The sequence below is a fragment of the Schistocerca piceifrons genome, chromosome 10 (assembly GCF_021461385.2).
Source record: "Schistocerca piceifrons isolate TAMUIC-IGC-003096 chromosome 10, iqSchPice1.1, whole genome shotgun sequence".
NCBI lineage: Eukaryota > Metazoa > Arthropoda > Insecta > Orthoptera > Acrididae > Schistocerca > Schistocerca piceifrons.
This window is the reverse complement of record NC_060147.1, coordinates 145262985-145281900: the sequence shown is the minus strand read 5'-3', so window position 1 is coordinate 145281900 and position 18916 is coordinate 145262985. Positions and strand designations below refer to the sequence as shown.

General features: G+C 40.0%; 1 protein-coding gene across 3 annotated transcripts in view; it reads left to right on the top strand.

Moving 5' to 3' along the window:
- LOC124718802 (protein roadkill) overlaps positions 1–18354 on the top strand; it is a 319005-nt gene extending 300651 nt beyond the window's left edge. For all 3 annotated transcript variants that reach the window (XM_047244415.1, XM_047244416.1, XM_047244414.1), the window contains 6 exons: positions 398–549; positions 694–821; positions 7655–7832; positions 7937–8115; positions 12599–12741; positions 15098–18354. In XM_047244415.1, coding sequence (XP_047100371.1) covers positions 398–549; positions 694–821; positions 7655–7832; positions 7937–8115; positions 12599–12741; positions 15098–15242 — 925 coding nt within the window. In that variant the 3' untranslated portion in view covers positions 15243–18354. The remainder of the gene's footprint in view (positions 1–397; positions 550–693; positions 822–7654; positions 7833–7936; positions 8116–12598; positions 12742–15097) is intronic.
- The last annotated feature ends 562 nt before the right edge of the window (positions 18355–18916 follow it).

Genomic DNA, 18916 nt, shown 5'->3' with positions numbered 1-18916 from the left:
TTGTATTCGTAAAAAGCACAGAAATACTGAATGTGGCCAATTTAACTCATTGCGAATAAGCTTACCTAGTAAATGCGTTCACTGAATGATATTTTACACTTACACTCCAATACTTGATTTACTTGTAGTACTGCATTTGAGTTGGGCCAAGGGCAACCTGCTAAATATCACTACATGGGCCTCATCTCCTTTTCAGTCTGTGTAACCCCTATTCCTCCTCCTCCTCCTCCTCCTCCTCCTCCTCCTCCTCCTCCGCAGTCTGCATACCACCTACTAAAATACAATTTTTAGTGTACAGTTTTCAAATTTGTATTTTTCAGTGCAAAGAGCTCCATGCATTTGATTTTAAATTACAAAGATTTACTTGTGAAGTCAGATACACTGAAAATTTTTGCAGGTGTTTACGAGTCAATCCAAAAGGTTTGGATGAAGAAAGCAAGGACTACCTCTCCCTATACTTGCTTCTAGTCTCCTGCAACAAGTCAGAAGTTCGGGCAAAGTTTAAATTCTCCATTCTTAATGCCAAACGAGAAGAGACCAAAGCGATGGGTAAGTTTCAGTTCTCCTGCTGCCCGTAGTGCTCCTTTGTCGTACATTACTTACCCGTGTTACATCTGTGAGATTAATAGTGTATTTTTTCTGTACGATGTCAGTCGTGTCGTATTTTACACTGCCTCTAACTTCTCTTTGCAGAGAGCCAGCGAGCTTACAGATTCGTTCAAGGCAAGGACTGGGGCTTCAAGAAGTTCATCCGGAGGGATTTTCTCCTGGACGAAGCAAATGGTCTTCTCCCGGATGATAAACTCACCATTTTTTGTGAGGTAAATTGTTACTCCATTTCCTAGTTACCTCCGACAAATCCCACTCGGTGCCCTGTCGTACGGGAAACTTGTCGGATTTGTCCCTTTGGAGTTAGACTGTATTTTTGCTTCTTAGTTTGCAATGATTTTCATTCATTGTGAATTGTTTGTTCCTAGTGCTGTGTCTCTGAAATTGTCCTAGTTTCAAACGGTCAAAAGGAAGCTACAAAACACAAAATTAATACAAAAATGGCAAACTATATTGTGGTGATTATGAAGTAATAAGTGTGTGTGTGTGTGTGTGTGTGTGTGTGTGTGTGTGTGTGTGTGTGTGTGTGTGTACCCCTGAATTCCTGCAATGCTAATCCAAGGTTTATTAATGATTTATAATAAATACTGTGTGGGAGACTGACTAGTGTGGACGTGCCTCCCGAGGGTAGTGGGAAGGCTGGGGATGGTGCCTACAAATGTTCACTGGTTGTTGCTTGTATACTCCAGAGATTTGTTAATTTACAATGAACGTAGGTGAACAATCTTATATAGAATCCAGTAGTTACTGACAGCACCTCACTGACTGTGTCTCCAATTCTGCTCAAGTATTCTAGCAAAAGTGTTACTAATCGACCTGAGTATGAAATAAAATTTCTGCAGCAACTAAAAACTCTTGTTCCACAGCAAGCAAAAAAGGTTGATGAAAACAATTTAATTTTTCTATCATTTTTTAAGTGGGTATTGACGAGGAAATCTCCCCATTGCACCCTCCCTCCCTACTCCCACCCTCACCCCCTCATATTTAGTGGTAAGATGGCCCAGCAGATAGCCAGTCAAAAACTGAACACACACAAAGCATGGAAACAGGAACTGTGCAAAAACAAACAAAATGGAAACAGTGAAGGGCCCAATCACCGAGAGAAATGAAAGAACCACTGTGTTGAGATTGTGTGATCGCGGAGTTGAATTGCAAACCAGTAGGTCCTTACTCAGATCTCCCTCGTGTCCCTTTTTTTTCCGTCCAGTCACTGACGCCTGTTCCGCTTCCGTAGTTATGGCAATTGTCATACTACACACTGCTTACATCTGGTAAGAATATATTACTGTTGCAAGTAAATGTGACGAAAGATGACAGCGAGGGAGATATCGCAGAGACTTCTCGCAGAAATGAAAACTGCAAGTAAATAGGTGTGAACTATGTTACAACTGAGGACATAGTTAAAATCTCCAAATTGGAAGGCAAGAGTCATAACACGTGGTATTTGGTAGAACGAATCGGAGGTCTAGTCTTATTTCTCACTGTTGCGAATGGTGTTACACCACACCGCAGACACAGATCTGAATACAACGAACAGACACTTCTGAGACTGGATGGACAGTTTATATCATTGTGAGAAAAAAATATGGAGGAGGGGGGAGGGGGTGGGGGTTTGAACATACAGTCAAATACTGTGACTACATAGCTACGACATCGTGGCTTTTCTACGCTTGATGTTGCACATCTTCACTTTCGACCATTCACTGTCTTTGTTTTGCTCCTTTTTTCACAGTTCAGTTCGGCTTCTTCTTCTTCTTCTTCTTCTTCTTCTTCTTCTTCCTGTACTTGATCTGTGTTCAGTTTTTGATAGGCTATGTACTGAGCCATCTTACCTCTTAATCTTGAGGGGGGGGGGGGGGGCATATTAATGTATCTGGTGGTTTTTTGAGTAGCTTAATATGTCCTGTGATATTCTTTCCAGTAAAATTCAATTCCCAAATGTAAGCGTAAGCTTACCATTCTGCAACCACTGTCTCTTTAAGTTAAATCTAAAAAAAAGTGCAGCTTTTCAACAGAAGCAAACATCTCTCTCCTTTCATTAGAAACTCTTCTCCTTAGTGCCATTGTTAAGTCACAAAAACATATTTTTACATCAGACTCAAATGTTCCAAACAAATTGGCATTAATTGCTCCATAAACGAATTCCAGTTAATTTTAAAGTGTTCACAAAAATCTGTTCATAAATTTCATCCACCAGTCGGTCTGTAGCTTTGTACACAATGTAAATTCCCTCCCTCCATCCCTCCCGTCGTCTTCTTCTTCTTCTTCTTCTTCTTCTTCTTCTTCTTCTTCTTCTTCATTCAGCTCACAATGTTGAAAAGTTTGCTTAGACTTTCTCGATCACTTGATGGATGAGGTGTTCTAACAAATGACTTCTTTGATTGCTTTGATTCAACTGTGGGTTGTTGGTGAAAAATTGTATTAACTACAGGACACACTTCTTTAGTCTTGTTCCACAAACCTTATTATTACTGTAGTTCCAGGTTTTGCATCATAGAGCAATTCTTTAATACGTAACTGATCCCAAAGATGAGAACCAGGTAGAGACAAAAATTTTAATTTTTCAGTGTATCGATTCTTGACTTGAACTGTAAAAGTTCTCTCTGTGGACAATTTTGACAAAATTACATGTGTGTTTCAGTGTTGCTCACTGGGTGCAGTAGGGGGGGGGGGGGGGGGGGGGGTTAATATGCACTAGGTTCAGAGACCATTATAGAAGGTGGAGATTAAAGGAGACAGATTCACCATTCGCTGAACATTCTGTAAATGAAAACCACAAATACAGAATAGATGTAAAAGTCCTACATACACAGGAAAATGGTGTACAGCTCACTCAGAAATTTTTGAGATTAGGGGCAGTTGAGTGTATCCTCAGATTTATTATTGAATGGACAAACTGAGTTCAGTAATTCACCACATTTAGACAATAACCTCCACATGTAAGAATACTGGTGCCTTCGCACACAACAAAAGTTCCATTCCTGTGTGTAGCTCTACTCCAATGTATGTTTAGTCATATTTGATACATAATTTTGTCAAAATTGTCAACAGAAAACTTTTACAGTCTAAGACAAAGATTCATTAAGAAGTTGACTCATTTATCTTTGTCTGGTTCTCATTGTGTGGCTCAGTTGCGTACTAAAAAATGGGCTTACGACCTGAAACCTAGGTCGCACAGCAATAATAAAGTTTGTGAAGCAAAGCTTAAAAAGTATATCATTATTAAATACGAAAACTTTTTTCTTGAAAATTTTGTTTGGTCACATCAAAACATTCAAATCATTTGTAGGTTTCTCCAATGTTGTGACAGTGGAACCAGAGACAGCTGTTTCATATGAATTTTTACATATTGCAAAACATTTAACCTTAAGTCAATGTCAGAAATTTATTTCAGCACTTCCACAAATTCACATTCAGTAGCATTCATTTACCTTATTTCTAAATAAATCTTAATGCTTCATTATCTCATAATGTAATTTGTTTTTCAAATTGAGTTTGTTTCTTTAACTCTAATATATTTTTTATCTGCACGTTTTCCCGATTTGACTCGGCAATACGTTCTGCTGACTTAAACGTATAAATCTGTACTCTGCAAACAACTGTGAGGTGCACAACAGAGGGTAGGTCCCATTGTACCAGTTACTGGGGTTTCTCCCCATTACATTCACATGCGTGGCACGGGAAGAACGGTCGGTCGAATGCCTCAGTTTGTGCAGTAATTACTCTAATCTATCCTCACAATCCCTACGGAAGTGATACGTAGGGGTTTGTAGCATTCCTAATCATTTAAAGCCGGTTCTTGAACTTTCTCGGGATAGTTTGTCAATCTTCAAGTCTTCCAGTTCAGTTCCTTCAGTATCTCAGTGACGAGAATGACACACCTGTGGCCATTTGTGCTGCTGTTCTCTGTTTACTTTAAATATCCCATGAGAGTCCTGTCTGGTATGGATCCCACACACCAGAGCAATATTCTAGAACTGGTCGCACAAGTGATACGTAAGCAATCTCCTTTGTAGATCGATTGCACTTCCCTAGCATTCTACCAATAAACAAGTCGTACCAACTTCTTTACTCACAACGGAACGTGTGAGAAATCCATTTCACATCTCTACAAAGTGTTACACCCGGGTATTTGTGAGAGTTGGCGGACTCTAACAGCAACTCATTGATATTGTAGTTACAGGAAAGAATGTGTGTGCCTGTGTGGTTTTTTTTATTTAAAGCAAGTTGCAAGTCTCTGCACCACTTCGAAATCTTATCAAGATCTGATTGAATAGTTGCAGTTTCTTTCAGATAGTACTTCATTATAGATAACTGCATCATCTGCAGAAAGTCTGAGGTTACTGTTAATATAGTCTGCAAGGTCATTAATATACACACTTACTTTTCTGGGGCACATCAGAAGTTGCTTGTACTTCTGACAGTCACCCTCCATCTGAGGTAACACGCTGTGTCCTCTCTACCAAAAAGTCTTCGATCCGGTCACAAATTTCACTAGATACAGTGAGTGTAGGTCTGGCACTGAGTCAAATGCTCCCTGGAAATAAAGAAATACTGCATCTGCCTGGTTACCTTGATCCAAAATTTTCAGTACATTCCTTCCCATTACAAACTGTTCTACTAGTTACATATCTACCCAGTTATTCTTCTATGCACTCCTGACCTGTGCTCAGTGTCAAGTTCGTCATTGAGATACGACACCACTGATTTTTTTATGTAGCTCAGTGGCCGTATATATCTTTGTTTCAGTAATCCTTTGTACAGTGGTAATCATTATTGCCACAGCCATGTCGTGGTCACTGGTGCCAGTTTCAGTGTGGACATCCTCAGAGAGGACAGGTGTATTTGTTGCTACTAGATCAGGTGTATTTCCACCACGAGTGGGATTCCTCACTATCTGTTCTAGTTAGTTTAGGAGAATGCATATAGTAACGTTTCACAGGATGTTTTATCACATCGACCACTGAGAGAACTAATTTCCCCAATTAATTGTTGCACGATTAAATTCTCCACCGGTGATTACAGTAAGATTGGGGAACTTACGTACAAGTGAACTGGGGTTTTCTCTTAAAGTTTTCAGTTACATCACGAGTCGTCTGGAGAGCGATAGCAGGATGCGACGAGTGTTTTGTGCTCGTCCCTGATAAAGAGTCTCACTTAAACAATCTCACGTGTAGCATCACTTTCTGACTCGGCAGATTTGAGTTTGACTACTGCGACAAATACGCCACCTCCATTTCCCGTTTGTCTATCCTTTCGATATAAACTTAAATTTTCCCCAATATCGCCTTGTTATCAATTCCGGGTTTCAACTTTGTGGCTTGTTGGAATGTTCTATCATTACCTGTATCTAATTTGATATTGAGGTCAATAGTTACTGTAGTTACCTGTCCTTAATTAGGCTTCACGTCAGCAAGAGCTTTTTTAAACCTAACACTTTGAGCAATTAGGTTAATATTCGTTTGTCCTATCTCTGTTTACAGATAAGTACCTAGGTCAGAAATAGCTCATAAAATTCCCTCACTGAAAGTTTTAATACTGACACAGGAATTAAATAATACTAATTGCACAACTGTTCCCTAATTCGAGACAGTTACTGACACTTGCATAGAAAATCATTACTTAAACTCCATTCTCTTCCGACCCCACACTAACACGAGAGAGAGAGAGAGAAATTTATTAATGTTTTGTAGTTTGTACGGCTCATTCGGATTTGCCGAGCTTTAGACTTTGTCGTATTGTCGACTGCACTGCTTCTGTCGCTCTCGGTGAAGCTGCAAAGTGGTTGCACCGCTGTCTTTTGATCTGAAGCTTGCTGCGTAGTCACTGGTCGTCCACTGCAGTAGATTACTATCTGGCAAAGCAGTTGGCCGCCTGTTACATTCCGATGCTTTATGAAAAATTATCTTCGTCAAATAAAATTCTACGGCCTATACTAAGTCGTTGGCACCGAGTTTCTTAGTGATAAATCTGTAGTGCTTAGTTTAGAAAGCACAATTTCTTTCTCCGATCTGTTTATTCGGTCGGTCTGGGAAATGCGTTATTTCTGACAAGTCTTTGCGAAAAACACTATTGTTTCCTCCTCCAGTACTCCTACGTATCAATTTTCTTTCGTGTTTTTCACTTTTATCACTCTTTGTGATCGATACAATAATTGCTTGCAAAGGTTGTTTTCGCTTCATTTCAAGAAATAAAGATTTTTTGTGTGATCTGTGTTCTTCCAGGGTCCCCACAAATGAGGTGTTACTTCCAGTCTGACAATGAGATTCCTCTTTACGTGTGTATAACTGCTGTTCTCTGACTTGTTTTCTGAGTTTCTTATAAATGCTTTGAAATAGAAAACTGCTAGCTACATTTCTACGAATAACTTCAGATTCTACTGTACGTTCTCTTCATTGCTGTACGTACGAACTACATTACGTGACCACTTCATTGTTGCACGTAGAAAATAATAGTGATTTTCAAAGTTTATCTTCCGTTCAATCTGACGTGGCACGTGTTCTTAATATGTCCACACTTTGGAAACCTGTGATCTCTAGGGCAGACCTGCAGTTGATGGAGTTCTTTCGTTTTTGAGGAAGTCACTGTGATCGTTGTCCCGTGCCGAAGACGTGTGCCGTCCCTCGATATAGCTCAGCGTGTGGGAAATAAAGCCCACGTGTAATAACTGCGGATTGTTGCCGCACTCGGTAATTTCCTGTAAACACAGTTGGCTGCATTACGAAGGGTGCAGTGGTTTCCTATCGATTCTTCACCTTTGCACTATACTGAGAGAGTATTGTTCCAACAAAAAAAAATTAGAAATTTCGAGCCTAGAAAGTCTCGGATACGTATGGTGTAGCGAGGTGTGCAAACAGGGCAGCACCTGAGGCACATCCACCAGACCTCACTTGCTCCAGTCCAATGGTTAATATGTATCTTTTTTAATATATCATGTTCGAAATTTCTTTATTTTTATATATTGCGAGCCTCCCCCCCCCCCCCCCCCCCCCCCCCTCCCATTAATATATGTGTATATACCTCTATTTTTCTTGTGTGTTCATAGGTGAGTGTAGTGGCAGACAGTGTGAACATCTCGGGTCAGTCAAACGCCGTTCAGTTCAAAGTGCCAGAGTGCCGGCTGTCGGAGGACCTGGGCTCACTGTTCGACAATCAGAGGTTCAGCGACGTGACGCTCTCCGTCAGTGGGAGAGAGTTCCAGGCCCACAAAGCTATCCTTGCCGGTAAGTTACTTTGTTTTTTAGTAAATTCTTTAGACGAGTCGGTCTGTTATTTGTCGCGTATACTTTAGACGGTAGAGATTTTTAGTGTACCGTCTTCTTTTCAGCGCGGAGCCCAGTATTTGCGGCTATGTTTGAACACGAGATGGAGGAGCGAAAATATAATCGAGTAGATATTACGGACGTAGACCACGAAGTACTGAGGGAAATGCTGCGTTTCATATACACGGGTCGAGCCACGTCGCTGGAGAAAATGGCGGACGACCTGCTCGCGGCCGCCGACAAGGTGAGTCTCCCCCGTGTGGTCGGTGTCGCGACACTGACCGTTGTGTTAAATGTGGGCTACTATTACACTAGATTAGTGCCCTAAAACACACAGTAGGTTCCAGTAACTGTTTTGTCAAAGGTTTATACTTGTCCTTTCACCTCTGTACTGCTAAAATAAGGCGCGCACGAGGGTTACAGAAAAACTTCGTCAATTTGGACGGAATCCCTGTGTGTGTGTACGTGTAGATGTAGGGTAAGGATATAGGGAATGACATTTGCCCAGATAGTTGCACTCGACTTGTCCACAGTTCTCTCCTGTGACTGTGAAGAAAATATTTTTTCCCTCTTTCCGTTTGCGAGTGGAACAGTTTTGGGGATGACTAGTTGTGGAACGAGGTACTGTACAGTGGCTCAGGGAATATGGCTGAGGATCCAGGAAATAACAATTTGGACACGACTTGCCCTCGATTCCTTGCCGAGTTCGTGTGAAATCTGGTGTCGGAATGGAGTCGGAGAGGTAGGTGAACTGAGAACTCTGAATGTGTAGGTGGGAAAAGTTTGGCTCAAATTAAGATACGATGAAAATTTGAGTTGCTCTAAATCACTGGGACGAGTCTGTGTGTCGGTAGCTAGTGGTTTTGTGTTTCTGTAGTGTTAAATTTGAATATAAAAGAATCTCTCCAACTTACTGTCCGTATTATCGCCCTGTAGGCTCGAATCTCTATCCGATTGTACGGCTTCAAAAACTGATGCCGAGCTCGTAATCGTATTGAAGATAAGTAGTGTTATATTATCTTTATTCCTGCCAACATTAGTGGCTGTAATGGGGTGTCATTCTCCGTTGCAGGTACTTCAGTTTTCTCATAGGAAATTAAAGTAACTTCGTTAAATATACAAGACGATCACAAAGATATGCAAATATTTTACTATGTTATTCTGAAAGTAAAACTAAACAAAAAAAAGGGTCCACAAATGTCTAGTTACGCAGTTAGGCTAATAAAAGATTTTGCCCGAAATTTAGCAACTTCGCTAATACGAAGCCATTGGAAAAACTGTAAGAGATTAAAGTGAAGCACGATTTCCATTTGTTTTGTTGTTATTGGTCTGGTGAATCTAACAAGTGTCCCATATGTGTATCTGCAGTAGTTTCCCATAACATACAGAGAAGCAAAGATTATTTATTATACAAACCTGTGAAACTGAAACAAGCAACAAAATCTGTTCATACATGTGCAGCTAAACGCCTTGCATTTTTTGAACATTTATTGTAAATGTAATGTGAAACTGTATGTGCACTGTACAGCTTCAACACTGAGCTTTGTTTTTTCCAATTTAACAAGAATTCACGTGTGATACGGTATTAATAAAAGCAGATTATCTGACACATTCGTGCAGTTTCAGTTAATGTTATCACCATTTTTCCAAAATTAAATTCTCTAAAACTTCTGTTGAAAACTTTGTGCAATTGTTCGGAATTTAAAAAAAAAATTGGGCCTAGTAGTTGCTAAATTAAAAATTTAAAGAAATTACTTCTTTGCTTATTGGGATAAATGAAATGATAATTAAATGGACACCCTAGCTGCGAACAGGTGTGGATGTATTTCATTGGGGACGTGTCGAAAATGTGTGCCCCGACCGGGACTCGAACCTGGGATCTCCTGCTTACATGGCAGACGCTCTATCCATCTGAGCCACTGAGTGCACAGAAGATAGTGCGCCTGCAGGGACTTATCCCTTGCACACTCCCCATGAGACCCACATTCCTGACATGTCCACACCACTATGTTCGTAGTGCGCCTAATAGATGTTTGCCCATCATACTCCCGGGGAGCGTGCAAGGGAAAGTCCCTGCAGGCACACTATCCTCTGTGCCCTCAGTGGCTCGTATGGATAGAGCGTCTGCCACGTAAGCAGGAGATCCCAGGTTCGAGTCCCGGTCAGGGCACACATTTTCGACACGTCCCCGATGAAATACATTGACGCTTCTTTGCAGCTAGGGTGTCCATTTAATTATTTTTTCATTTCTAGCAGAGCTGCGTGGTCATCTACGGTAACTGTTCTTTCGGGAACAGATACTACCGTCATATATATACTTACTGGGATATTCTGGAAAACTGCTGCAGGTACATGTCTCGGGCTTGATTTATTAGATTCACCAGATCACTAACAACAAAATAAATGGAAATTGTGCTTTACTTTAACATAGTACAGTTTTGCGATGGCTTCATATTAGCGAAATTACTAACTTCAGGCAAAATCTTAATTAGCTGTAACTCGGTAAATAAACATTTGCGGACATATGTTTATATGAAATTTTTCTTTTGTTTTTCTTGTAGAACAACATATTAAAATATTTGCGTATCTTCATGAAGCACCCTGTATAATTTTGTTCTGAATTACGCACAGAGAATCTTTAAACTGGTTTTGATGACTTTAACTGCATTGTTATTACTTAAAAGAATAACATCAAAAATGGGAGCAGTTCTGTGGTATTCTGCAACTATTACATATGCCCTCAGAAACTGGTTTTTAGGTTATTTGTTGATTATCAGGTGACAACTGAGTGAGTGGCACAACCATAGATAATGATTTTTAAATGGAAAAGGAAATTACAATAAAAACGAACAATGAAGTTGAGTTTACATAGTAATATCTATCTCTATCTCTATCTCTATCTCTCTATCTCTCTATCTCTCTATCTCTCTATCTCTCTATCTCTCTATCTCTCTATCTCTCTATCTCTCTATCTCTCTATCTCTCTATCTCTCTATCTCTCTATCTCTCTATCTCTCTATCTCTCTATCTCTCTATCTCTCTATCTCTCTATCTCTCTCTCTCTCTCTCTCTCTCTATCTCTCTCTCTCTATCTCTCTCTCTCTCTCTCTCTCTAACTCTATCTCTCTAACTCTATCTCTCTAACTCTATCTCTCTCGTGCTTAATGTAGTGCCGTGGGGAGAGGAAAACTGTCACTTTCAGGTGAATAAAATTACCATTCTGCAGAATATATTTTTGATCTAGTGTAGTTTCGTTTTTTATCTTCTCAGAAGATTGTAAAAATGTTAATGTACATTGTATGATGGTATCCTACTAAAACATGTTCTGCAGGTTGATACATCTCTTCCCTAGTTCGCACATTCTCATATTTGGTTTGTTGCATGCAGTTGGCTGTTACATACTGCAGTGAGCAAAGCACAACAGTCATTGGGGTGGTACTGTGCTCACTTGCAGAGAAATGGACAGTTGAAAGTATGTTGTCAAATGCTCAAAATTTTGGGTGAAACTTAGTCGTAAATAAGCTACACTGGCATAGTGGCAGTGGCAGTGACAGAAATCTGCTTGCTAGTAGACTTCCTAAGAATTGCAGAGGGGGTAGAATTTATTAAGTGAAAACGTGTGCTAACTGTTACAGATAAATGGTAGTGTCAGTCTAAGCACAGTGAATGCTGTGCTCAAACTTCATATTCAGGAAGTTCTCATTTTCGTCTTTGTGTTAAATGTTTGTGTGTTTTAAAGGGACATGAGAATGTTAAGTTGTTATTGCTACCAATTCACAGTAGAGTTTGGCACAATGAACACTGGCCACTACTTCAGTGTCAGTAATTACACTTAACTTACTGTCTACTGATCTGTGTTGTGATGGTGTGGTGATTTTGACACAAATTTTTAACTATATATTCTTTCTGTAGTCCGTGTGTTGTAAAAAAAAAAAATTTAAATTTGTAGCAGTGGTTCTGTTTTTATCTGTTTTTATTATTCCACCAGTTTTATTATTCCACCTTTTCCATAGTTCAAAGTGGAAAACTGTATCCGTAATATACCCTTCCCCGTGTGAGAAGATTTGGAAAACCGGTTGAACAGAACGGAAGATGTCACGGAAAAAGCTTACAGTACGATCAATAAAGGTAAAAATATGAGAACGGAGTGCAGTAAAATTGGTGTGATGCCGAGGGACTGAGTCGTTCGAGGTAGTAAGACAAGTTTTGCTGTACGGCCAGAAAAATAGTGGATGGTGGGAGCAGCAAAGAGGGTTGGCAGTAGTAAGGAAAGTTTTCCCGAAAAGTGAAATATGTTAATACCGAGTATAAATGTCGGGAAGTCTCCTGTGAAAGTGTCGGGAGTGTAGCTTTTCGTGTAAGTGAAGCTCGGACGATAAGCGGCCCTGGGAACGGGAGTGTGTAACCTGCCGAAATGTGCCACACAAAAAGTTCGAAGATTCAGTTTGTCAGATAATAACAAGTGAAGTGGTACTGCCTTATACTGCGAGAAAACAGTTTGTCAGATAGCAACGAAATAAGTGTACTTCGAGAAAACATTTGACACGGCTCGACTAAAACGAAAGCCCGGTCGATAGGTTATCGAGGAATGGGGGTGGCTGTAAAAGCTGAGGTTCGAATACAGTAAAAATTGTCATTTTGTGACGCTCTTAATGTAATATAATTATTTCTCAAAGAATTAAACATTTGTGTAAGGTAATACAATTTTTGTTTTTTTTTTTTTTCAGTATGCGCTGGAGAGGTTAAAAGTTATGTGTGAAGAAGCCCTCTGTACAAATCTGTCAATTGAGAATGCAGCGGACATCCTCATACTGGCAGATCTCCACAGCGCAGATCAGCTGAAAGCGCAGGCCATCGACTTCATCAACACGTTAGTATTATAGTATTAATTCTCAGAATGAGATTTTCACTCCGCAGCACACAGTTTTAATCTGCCAGGAAGTTTCAGTATTAATTTTGTATGTGGGGTGTGTGTGCATGTGCTTTTATATAGCCTGTGCTATACGAGCAGTTACCTGTATTTTGCCTTGCGAATGTCTCCTGTGTGGGAGATACGGAGGTAAATTGATTTGAATGTGAAACAAAAAAATTAGAAACCTGTAGATGCGTTTCGCCCAGTCTTGGATCAAAAATAATTGGCAAGTGCTGAAATACAGTTTTAAGAAAGCCACGTGTCTCTTGAAATAAAATAAGCCTGATAAATAAAACTTCGTTTTAGGTGCTTTAAATGAGCATAAGAGAACCACAATGATTAAATTTATAGCTAAAGATATAACAGTGTAATTGTTTGTAACTATACAACATTGTTCAGAAATGATTCCTCTTTTGATTCAGTTGTTTCTGTGTGTCCCTGGCAAGATTGGAAGTGTAGCAATTAAATTAGTAATAAAACACTGTTGTTTAACTAAAACTGTCGGTTCATCCGGCAGCTTTCTGGGATAGCTAGAGGATGGTAGGATGGTAGACGTGCACAATTGGGCCGAATGTGCCAAACATTTAAAATGTTACTCAGTAAAATACTCCCCAGTAGTGTGCTGCATACTGTTCTGTGTTTTAAAAAAGAATGATGTGGTTTTAACAATTTACATTTATTAGTAGAAATGTGCTACGGAACAAATTGCAAAATGCCGTCAGTATTTCTGTGCGAGAAACATCTATACGGCAGTTTGTTTGTGATACTTTTGACGAGTCATTTACTTGTAGACCTAAGTATGTGCTACTGATTTTCTGTTTCTGAGCTCATTTACAAAGTGTGCTAAATGGGTAGTGAAAACAGTCGTTAAAATATCCCCACGAGAAAAGTTCCACGGTGTGTCAATCAGAAATTGCTTTTTGTTCTCGTTTGTCATGTGGGGGGGTACGACATATATATTTCGAAGCGGTAGAAACAACTTCTCCATTGCTTAGGTAGCTCATTCCAGTCACTGTGTTGTCCTCAAAAAACAATGATCCGTATAAATTTCCGTAATAAATGGTGCAAAAACACCTTCAAATTAGGTGACTATTTCTCTTGCTAGATTTCCTGAAGTTGCTGAGCTCTGTATGCACCCACTATTCTGGTTAACTTCACTGCTTGTACGAAATGTCGGTACAACTCTGAAAATTAAAACTGCGGTAAAATGTAACTGCCAACAGATATTCCTTTTGTCACTGACGGGGAGTGTGCACCGGTCGTAGTACGTCGGCCAGACACAGCTTTAATACTTACCCGGACAGCTGTATGACGAACTGCACATTTTCTGCTCTAACTGCACTCTGAAACTTGCCGAGTGCGAGCTGGTCTCGGAGTCTTGCCTCTGCAAGGGCATCCCACTTACTCCGGCCGGTGATACAGACAGTGAACGTTTTCTGCCACAGACAGAACAATTCAAAATTCTCAATGAAAAATGCAACGGACACGGGAGTGCCGGCCGACGGGCCGTCGTCCTGCCTCGGACTGAGGTTACTGTCAAAATAGATGCGGACTGCTGCCCGGCAGTATTTATCTGGAACTTGAGCCCACATTCGTTCAATTGACACACCTTATCTTCGAAGAGTGTGCATTGTGGTAATTTGAAAGACTTCATATTTGGGTCAGATAGCAATTGTGTGACAAGTTTGTATTTCACAACAGCTTTTGTATATCAGTTAGTTTTTCCATGCTATGTTTACTGCAAATAGTAGTTTTCACCAGACGCATTTAACTTCTACAGTATCTCCTGTGGTCATTCAGAAAATACGGTCTAAGTGTGTGTGTGTGTACATTTTGGTATGCATAGATTAAAAACATTATACCTTTAAAAAATTGGTATACAGTTTACCAATTGTGTTCCGGCGTCATGTTGACATACCTGTAAGTAGTGGTCTTCAGTAAATGTGAACTAGAGGCAACAATGTCATAACCAGTGTGCCAATTTTATAAATGAACAGCGTTTTCAATTCGTAAGTGACGACGACACGTGTGTAGATAATATTTCGAGAATGACCACAGAAGATGCTTTATAACCAAACAAAAATATGCTTCGTGAAATCTACTCTGTAATTGCAGGTAGCTTAAAATGGAAAACTACGTTGTTACGAGCATTAAGGCTTTGCATTTTCCAATTTGTCCTTTTGGTTACTGGTGCCAATCAGTTAGTATAAATTGCTAAAATGTGATCTTTTTTTTTTTAAACAGTCCGTATTAGTTCCCAGAAACTGGGACAATGTCAGGTAATGGGAAAATTTTCTCTCTGCCCCCTCCCTAGGCACGCGACGGACGTCATGGATACGCAGGGCTGGAAGCAGATGATCCTGTCTCACCCGCATCTGATCGCAGAAGCATTCCGAGCACTGGCGACGCAACAGATACCGCCCATCGGACCACCCCGCAAGCGCGTGAAGCAGAGCTGAAGGCAGCCGCCCTCCGGCGCCCCCGCGGTGGCGACTGTGACCGCGACCGCGAGCTCCGCCTCCGCCCCCGCCTGCACCGTGGCCGCCTCCGGCGCGGGGTCTCCGCCCCCCTCTGTCCCACCGTCTCCCTGAAATCTCCTCCGTCACCGTATGTTGTCAACTGCTTGGCTGGCAGTGTTCAGTTTCCGGACAAACTCGGAACTATTCTCCTGCACCGTTTGTCGTACCTCCTTTACCTCTGTCAGTTTTTGGTCGGACTTTTTATTTTTCGTCGTTACGTGCGTACGTATTGAGGAAAATGTGTGTCGAGGACCTAGCTTTTCACCCGCTCGGTGCTCGGGTCGGATGGAAAGCGTGGCCCGAGAGAGAGTTTCTTGGAAATAAGTTACCCGAAACATTTACAAATTCGATAAGACACTTTCTCGTACACTTTCGTATGCGAAACGACAGGAACCTAGAACCTAGTGTAAGTGGGAGTTCAGAATTGAGAGAAATTGCACTTAACACTGTTACTCAATTTGAAGCTCATTTTTGATTCACTCGGTGACTTCCAAATTGTTTTGCGGGAGCGGGTCGTTTGTGAGGATTGTGATTTATTTGCACATTCTCTTTAGTTGAAAATTGAAGACGTTTTGTATTTCCAAAAACTTCTCTCTCGGAGGAACTTCGCAGACAGAAGAAAAGTCACACGAAGAATTGTTTGTTTTTGTGGAAAACAAAGTTGCAGAAACTGTACAAAGATTGATTTCCTTAATAAAATATTATTTTTATTCCACCTCATTTTAAAGGTAACACTATAAGAGCAGCCTTTTCACTTTGTTTCTCATTTATTAATGGAGTGAAAAATCTAGTTAGTTTTATTTATATGATCTCCCAAATTCATTTTATTATTTTGTGTGCCTTTGGGCATGTGCGCTTATGTATGTTAATGTGTGGTTACTATTGTTAATTGTAAACTTGTTGTTCCAGTTTCTTTTAATTTAAGAAATAGTTTTAATTTGAACTGGGTTTTCTGTTTTGTTTTTTGCCCACTGAGTCTTTGCGGCAACCTCTGTGAAACTCTTGGAATTAATGAGGAATAGTTAACGGCTAACACTTGACTCCCAGTCCTGTGCACCTCCCCACCTCACCCCCCTGCAGTATTCTTTGCCCCAGTATATTCTTTCCTTTTGCTTTGACCTTCATGTCTCGTGAATATTTCCTTTACACACACAATCCTGTTCTCTTCCCGTGACTATCTCTTCTTATTGAAGTGCACTTTAAGATCTGCACTTCTCCAAAGAAAAACGAAAATAAGATGCAACTTGCAGTAGTATTTTTATGAACAAATTTTAAATGTATCTTTCTAAATCTGTTCTCGGAATCAGAAAGATAGCTAACCTATTTCGAAACGAAATGTCTGGCTCTCGGGGGTCCGATGCGTGCATTTGCGTGCAGTGTACAGATTGACCCGACTGGGAAGCAAATGTGAATGTCGAGCCAGATACCGTGTTCTCAGTTAAATTTTTTGGGTACAGTACAGTGGACGAGTCGTGCCCGTATTTCGAGGAGGAATCGGTTTTGATTTGATCGTGCCAATGTTTTCATTTTTTATACGGTAATGTTTACAAACCGTGGTTCGTCGTATTTCAATTCACCAGGAATAACTTGGGAAAACTTGTAAATGCGTCGGAAACAGTGTTTTCGTGTGATGTGTAAGAGGACAAATTAGTGATAACTGTTTCTTGTACACAAAATGAAAACTGCTGGTTACGTGATTTTTAATCGTTTTACATCGGTAAAGATTTTGTGCTGTAAGTTACTGGATTTCTAATGTTTGAGAAAATGTTAATATCTTTAGTTTAGGTAGTATATCCCTTGAAGCAAATTATCACAATAATTTAATATTTTGGAAAACCATCAAAAGCCTGTAATTTAATTTTATTATTTGCATTGATATTTGAAGTTATCAGCTGATTTATCTCTGCAGTGCAATTTATTACGCTATTTCTTGTGTAAACTGACAAATTGGAGGAAAAAATTGCAAATATCTGAGTTCGGAGAATAATTGTGTGCGCTTATGTTAACTTCTGTGGGAACCGCAGTACTGTAATTGCCAAATATTGTAATCTTAAGGAAATATACATGTCCATATATTCATTTATTATCTTACCAGATTAGTTGATGCCCTCATTGCCATATTGAGTTTTCTGTGATAAAACATTAGTTTGTTCATGGTGGATCATACTTCATTAGTGTTCTAATCACTAAAAATCATTAGAATATCATTCTGATAACAGTATTTTATGTTTGTTTGCCCCAATGTATACTCCATTAATGTACGACTTTGTTCTCGGAACAGCTGTAGACTGTGAAGCTTCCCGAATTCACTGTAGGTCGCATCCACCCTCTCCGGACTTCCTCGTAAAGTACACCTTCCTCAGTAAAGTTGCGATTCCGACTTTGGATGCGAATTAAGATATATTGTACTACTGCTAACAGTGGGCAAGTTAGAAACCTCAAATTCGTCTTCCAAAAAGAGTGGTGGATGTTTCCTCAGCACGCAGTGTCGAAATAGAACGACAAATTAAAAAATACGTTGTTCGTGCAGACATCCTGTTCTTTTGTTCGGTAAATTCAGTTGTCACGTACTCTCTGGGAAGCCTGCTGGCTTTACCTGCATTTAAGCACAGTGCTTTCTTATTTTTGCAGTAAGTGACGACATTTATGACGAGTGGTAAAACTCTGCAATACGTCTGTCCGTACACTATTACGGCCGGCACTTCCCGTTTTGATGTCGGGTGCAGTAACGACGGTCGTCCGGTTAGCTACTTTTGTGGCATTTGCATTTAGGAAACTGCACCGATCTGTGTATTGCATTGTTTTTCATAGATTTACTTTGTAACGTGTACAAATGTACTCGGGTACTTCAGATGTTGCTACTGGATTTGTGTTAAGGTGAACTTCTCGACCTCATTTCTGTTTGTGCTCCAGTGCTGATTGCCTTTGTAACCAAATTTAAATAATTGTAGCTTCATTTGTGTAATTCATTGGGAAATATGATGCCAACAGCACATACTTCATATGAGTTAAATTTTCATTAAGTATAGAATAAATGAAAGTTTTTGGAGAATGTTGTGAATTTTCTTTACTATCAGATATGTGTTCTACCCCTGTTTAATTGTAACACTACTTACAGTGAGAAACATGTTGTTTTTGAACTGCTATGCTTCCCAGCGTATGTTAAACAGGTTGATTGTGTTTGTGTGTTTGTTTTGCTGTCTGAAGAAAATATTGTAGAAGAGCACCGTGATGTTTTGTGCGCATATGAAATGACTACACAAAAAAATAAAATATGAAATAATATTGGAGTTGAATCGGTAAGTCTGAGTCCTGCCGGATTCATTCCGACAGTCGTGTTCTTTCACCTCTGCTGATGGGGTGACTGGGAAGGGAATGACACACACAAGTAAGAGAATTTGACTAAAATTCTGGCCCAGTCCCAAGTTTTGCAGGACACTTAATGGGCTGGTCAGCTGTCGTGGCAGTCTTCCTGCAATGATAAGGTTGAAATGTGAAGAGGAGCACGTAAAAATTACTGCAAGTGACCAGTTGATCTTCAGATTGATATTTTCCTGGGTTGCTGGGGTAATTAATAAGTCACGATGACATCTGACAAAGTTTTGAAAAGAATC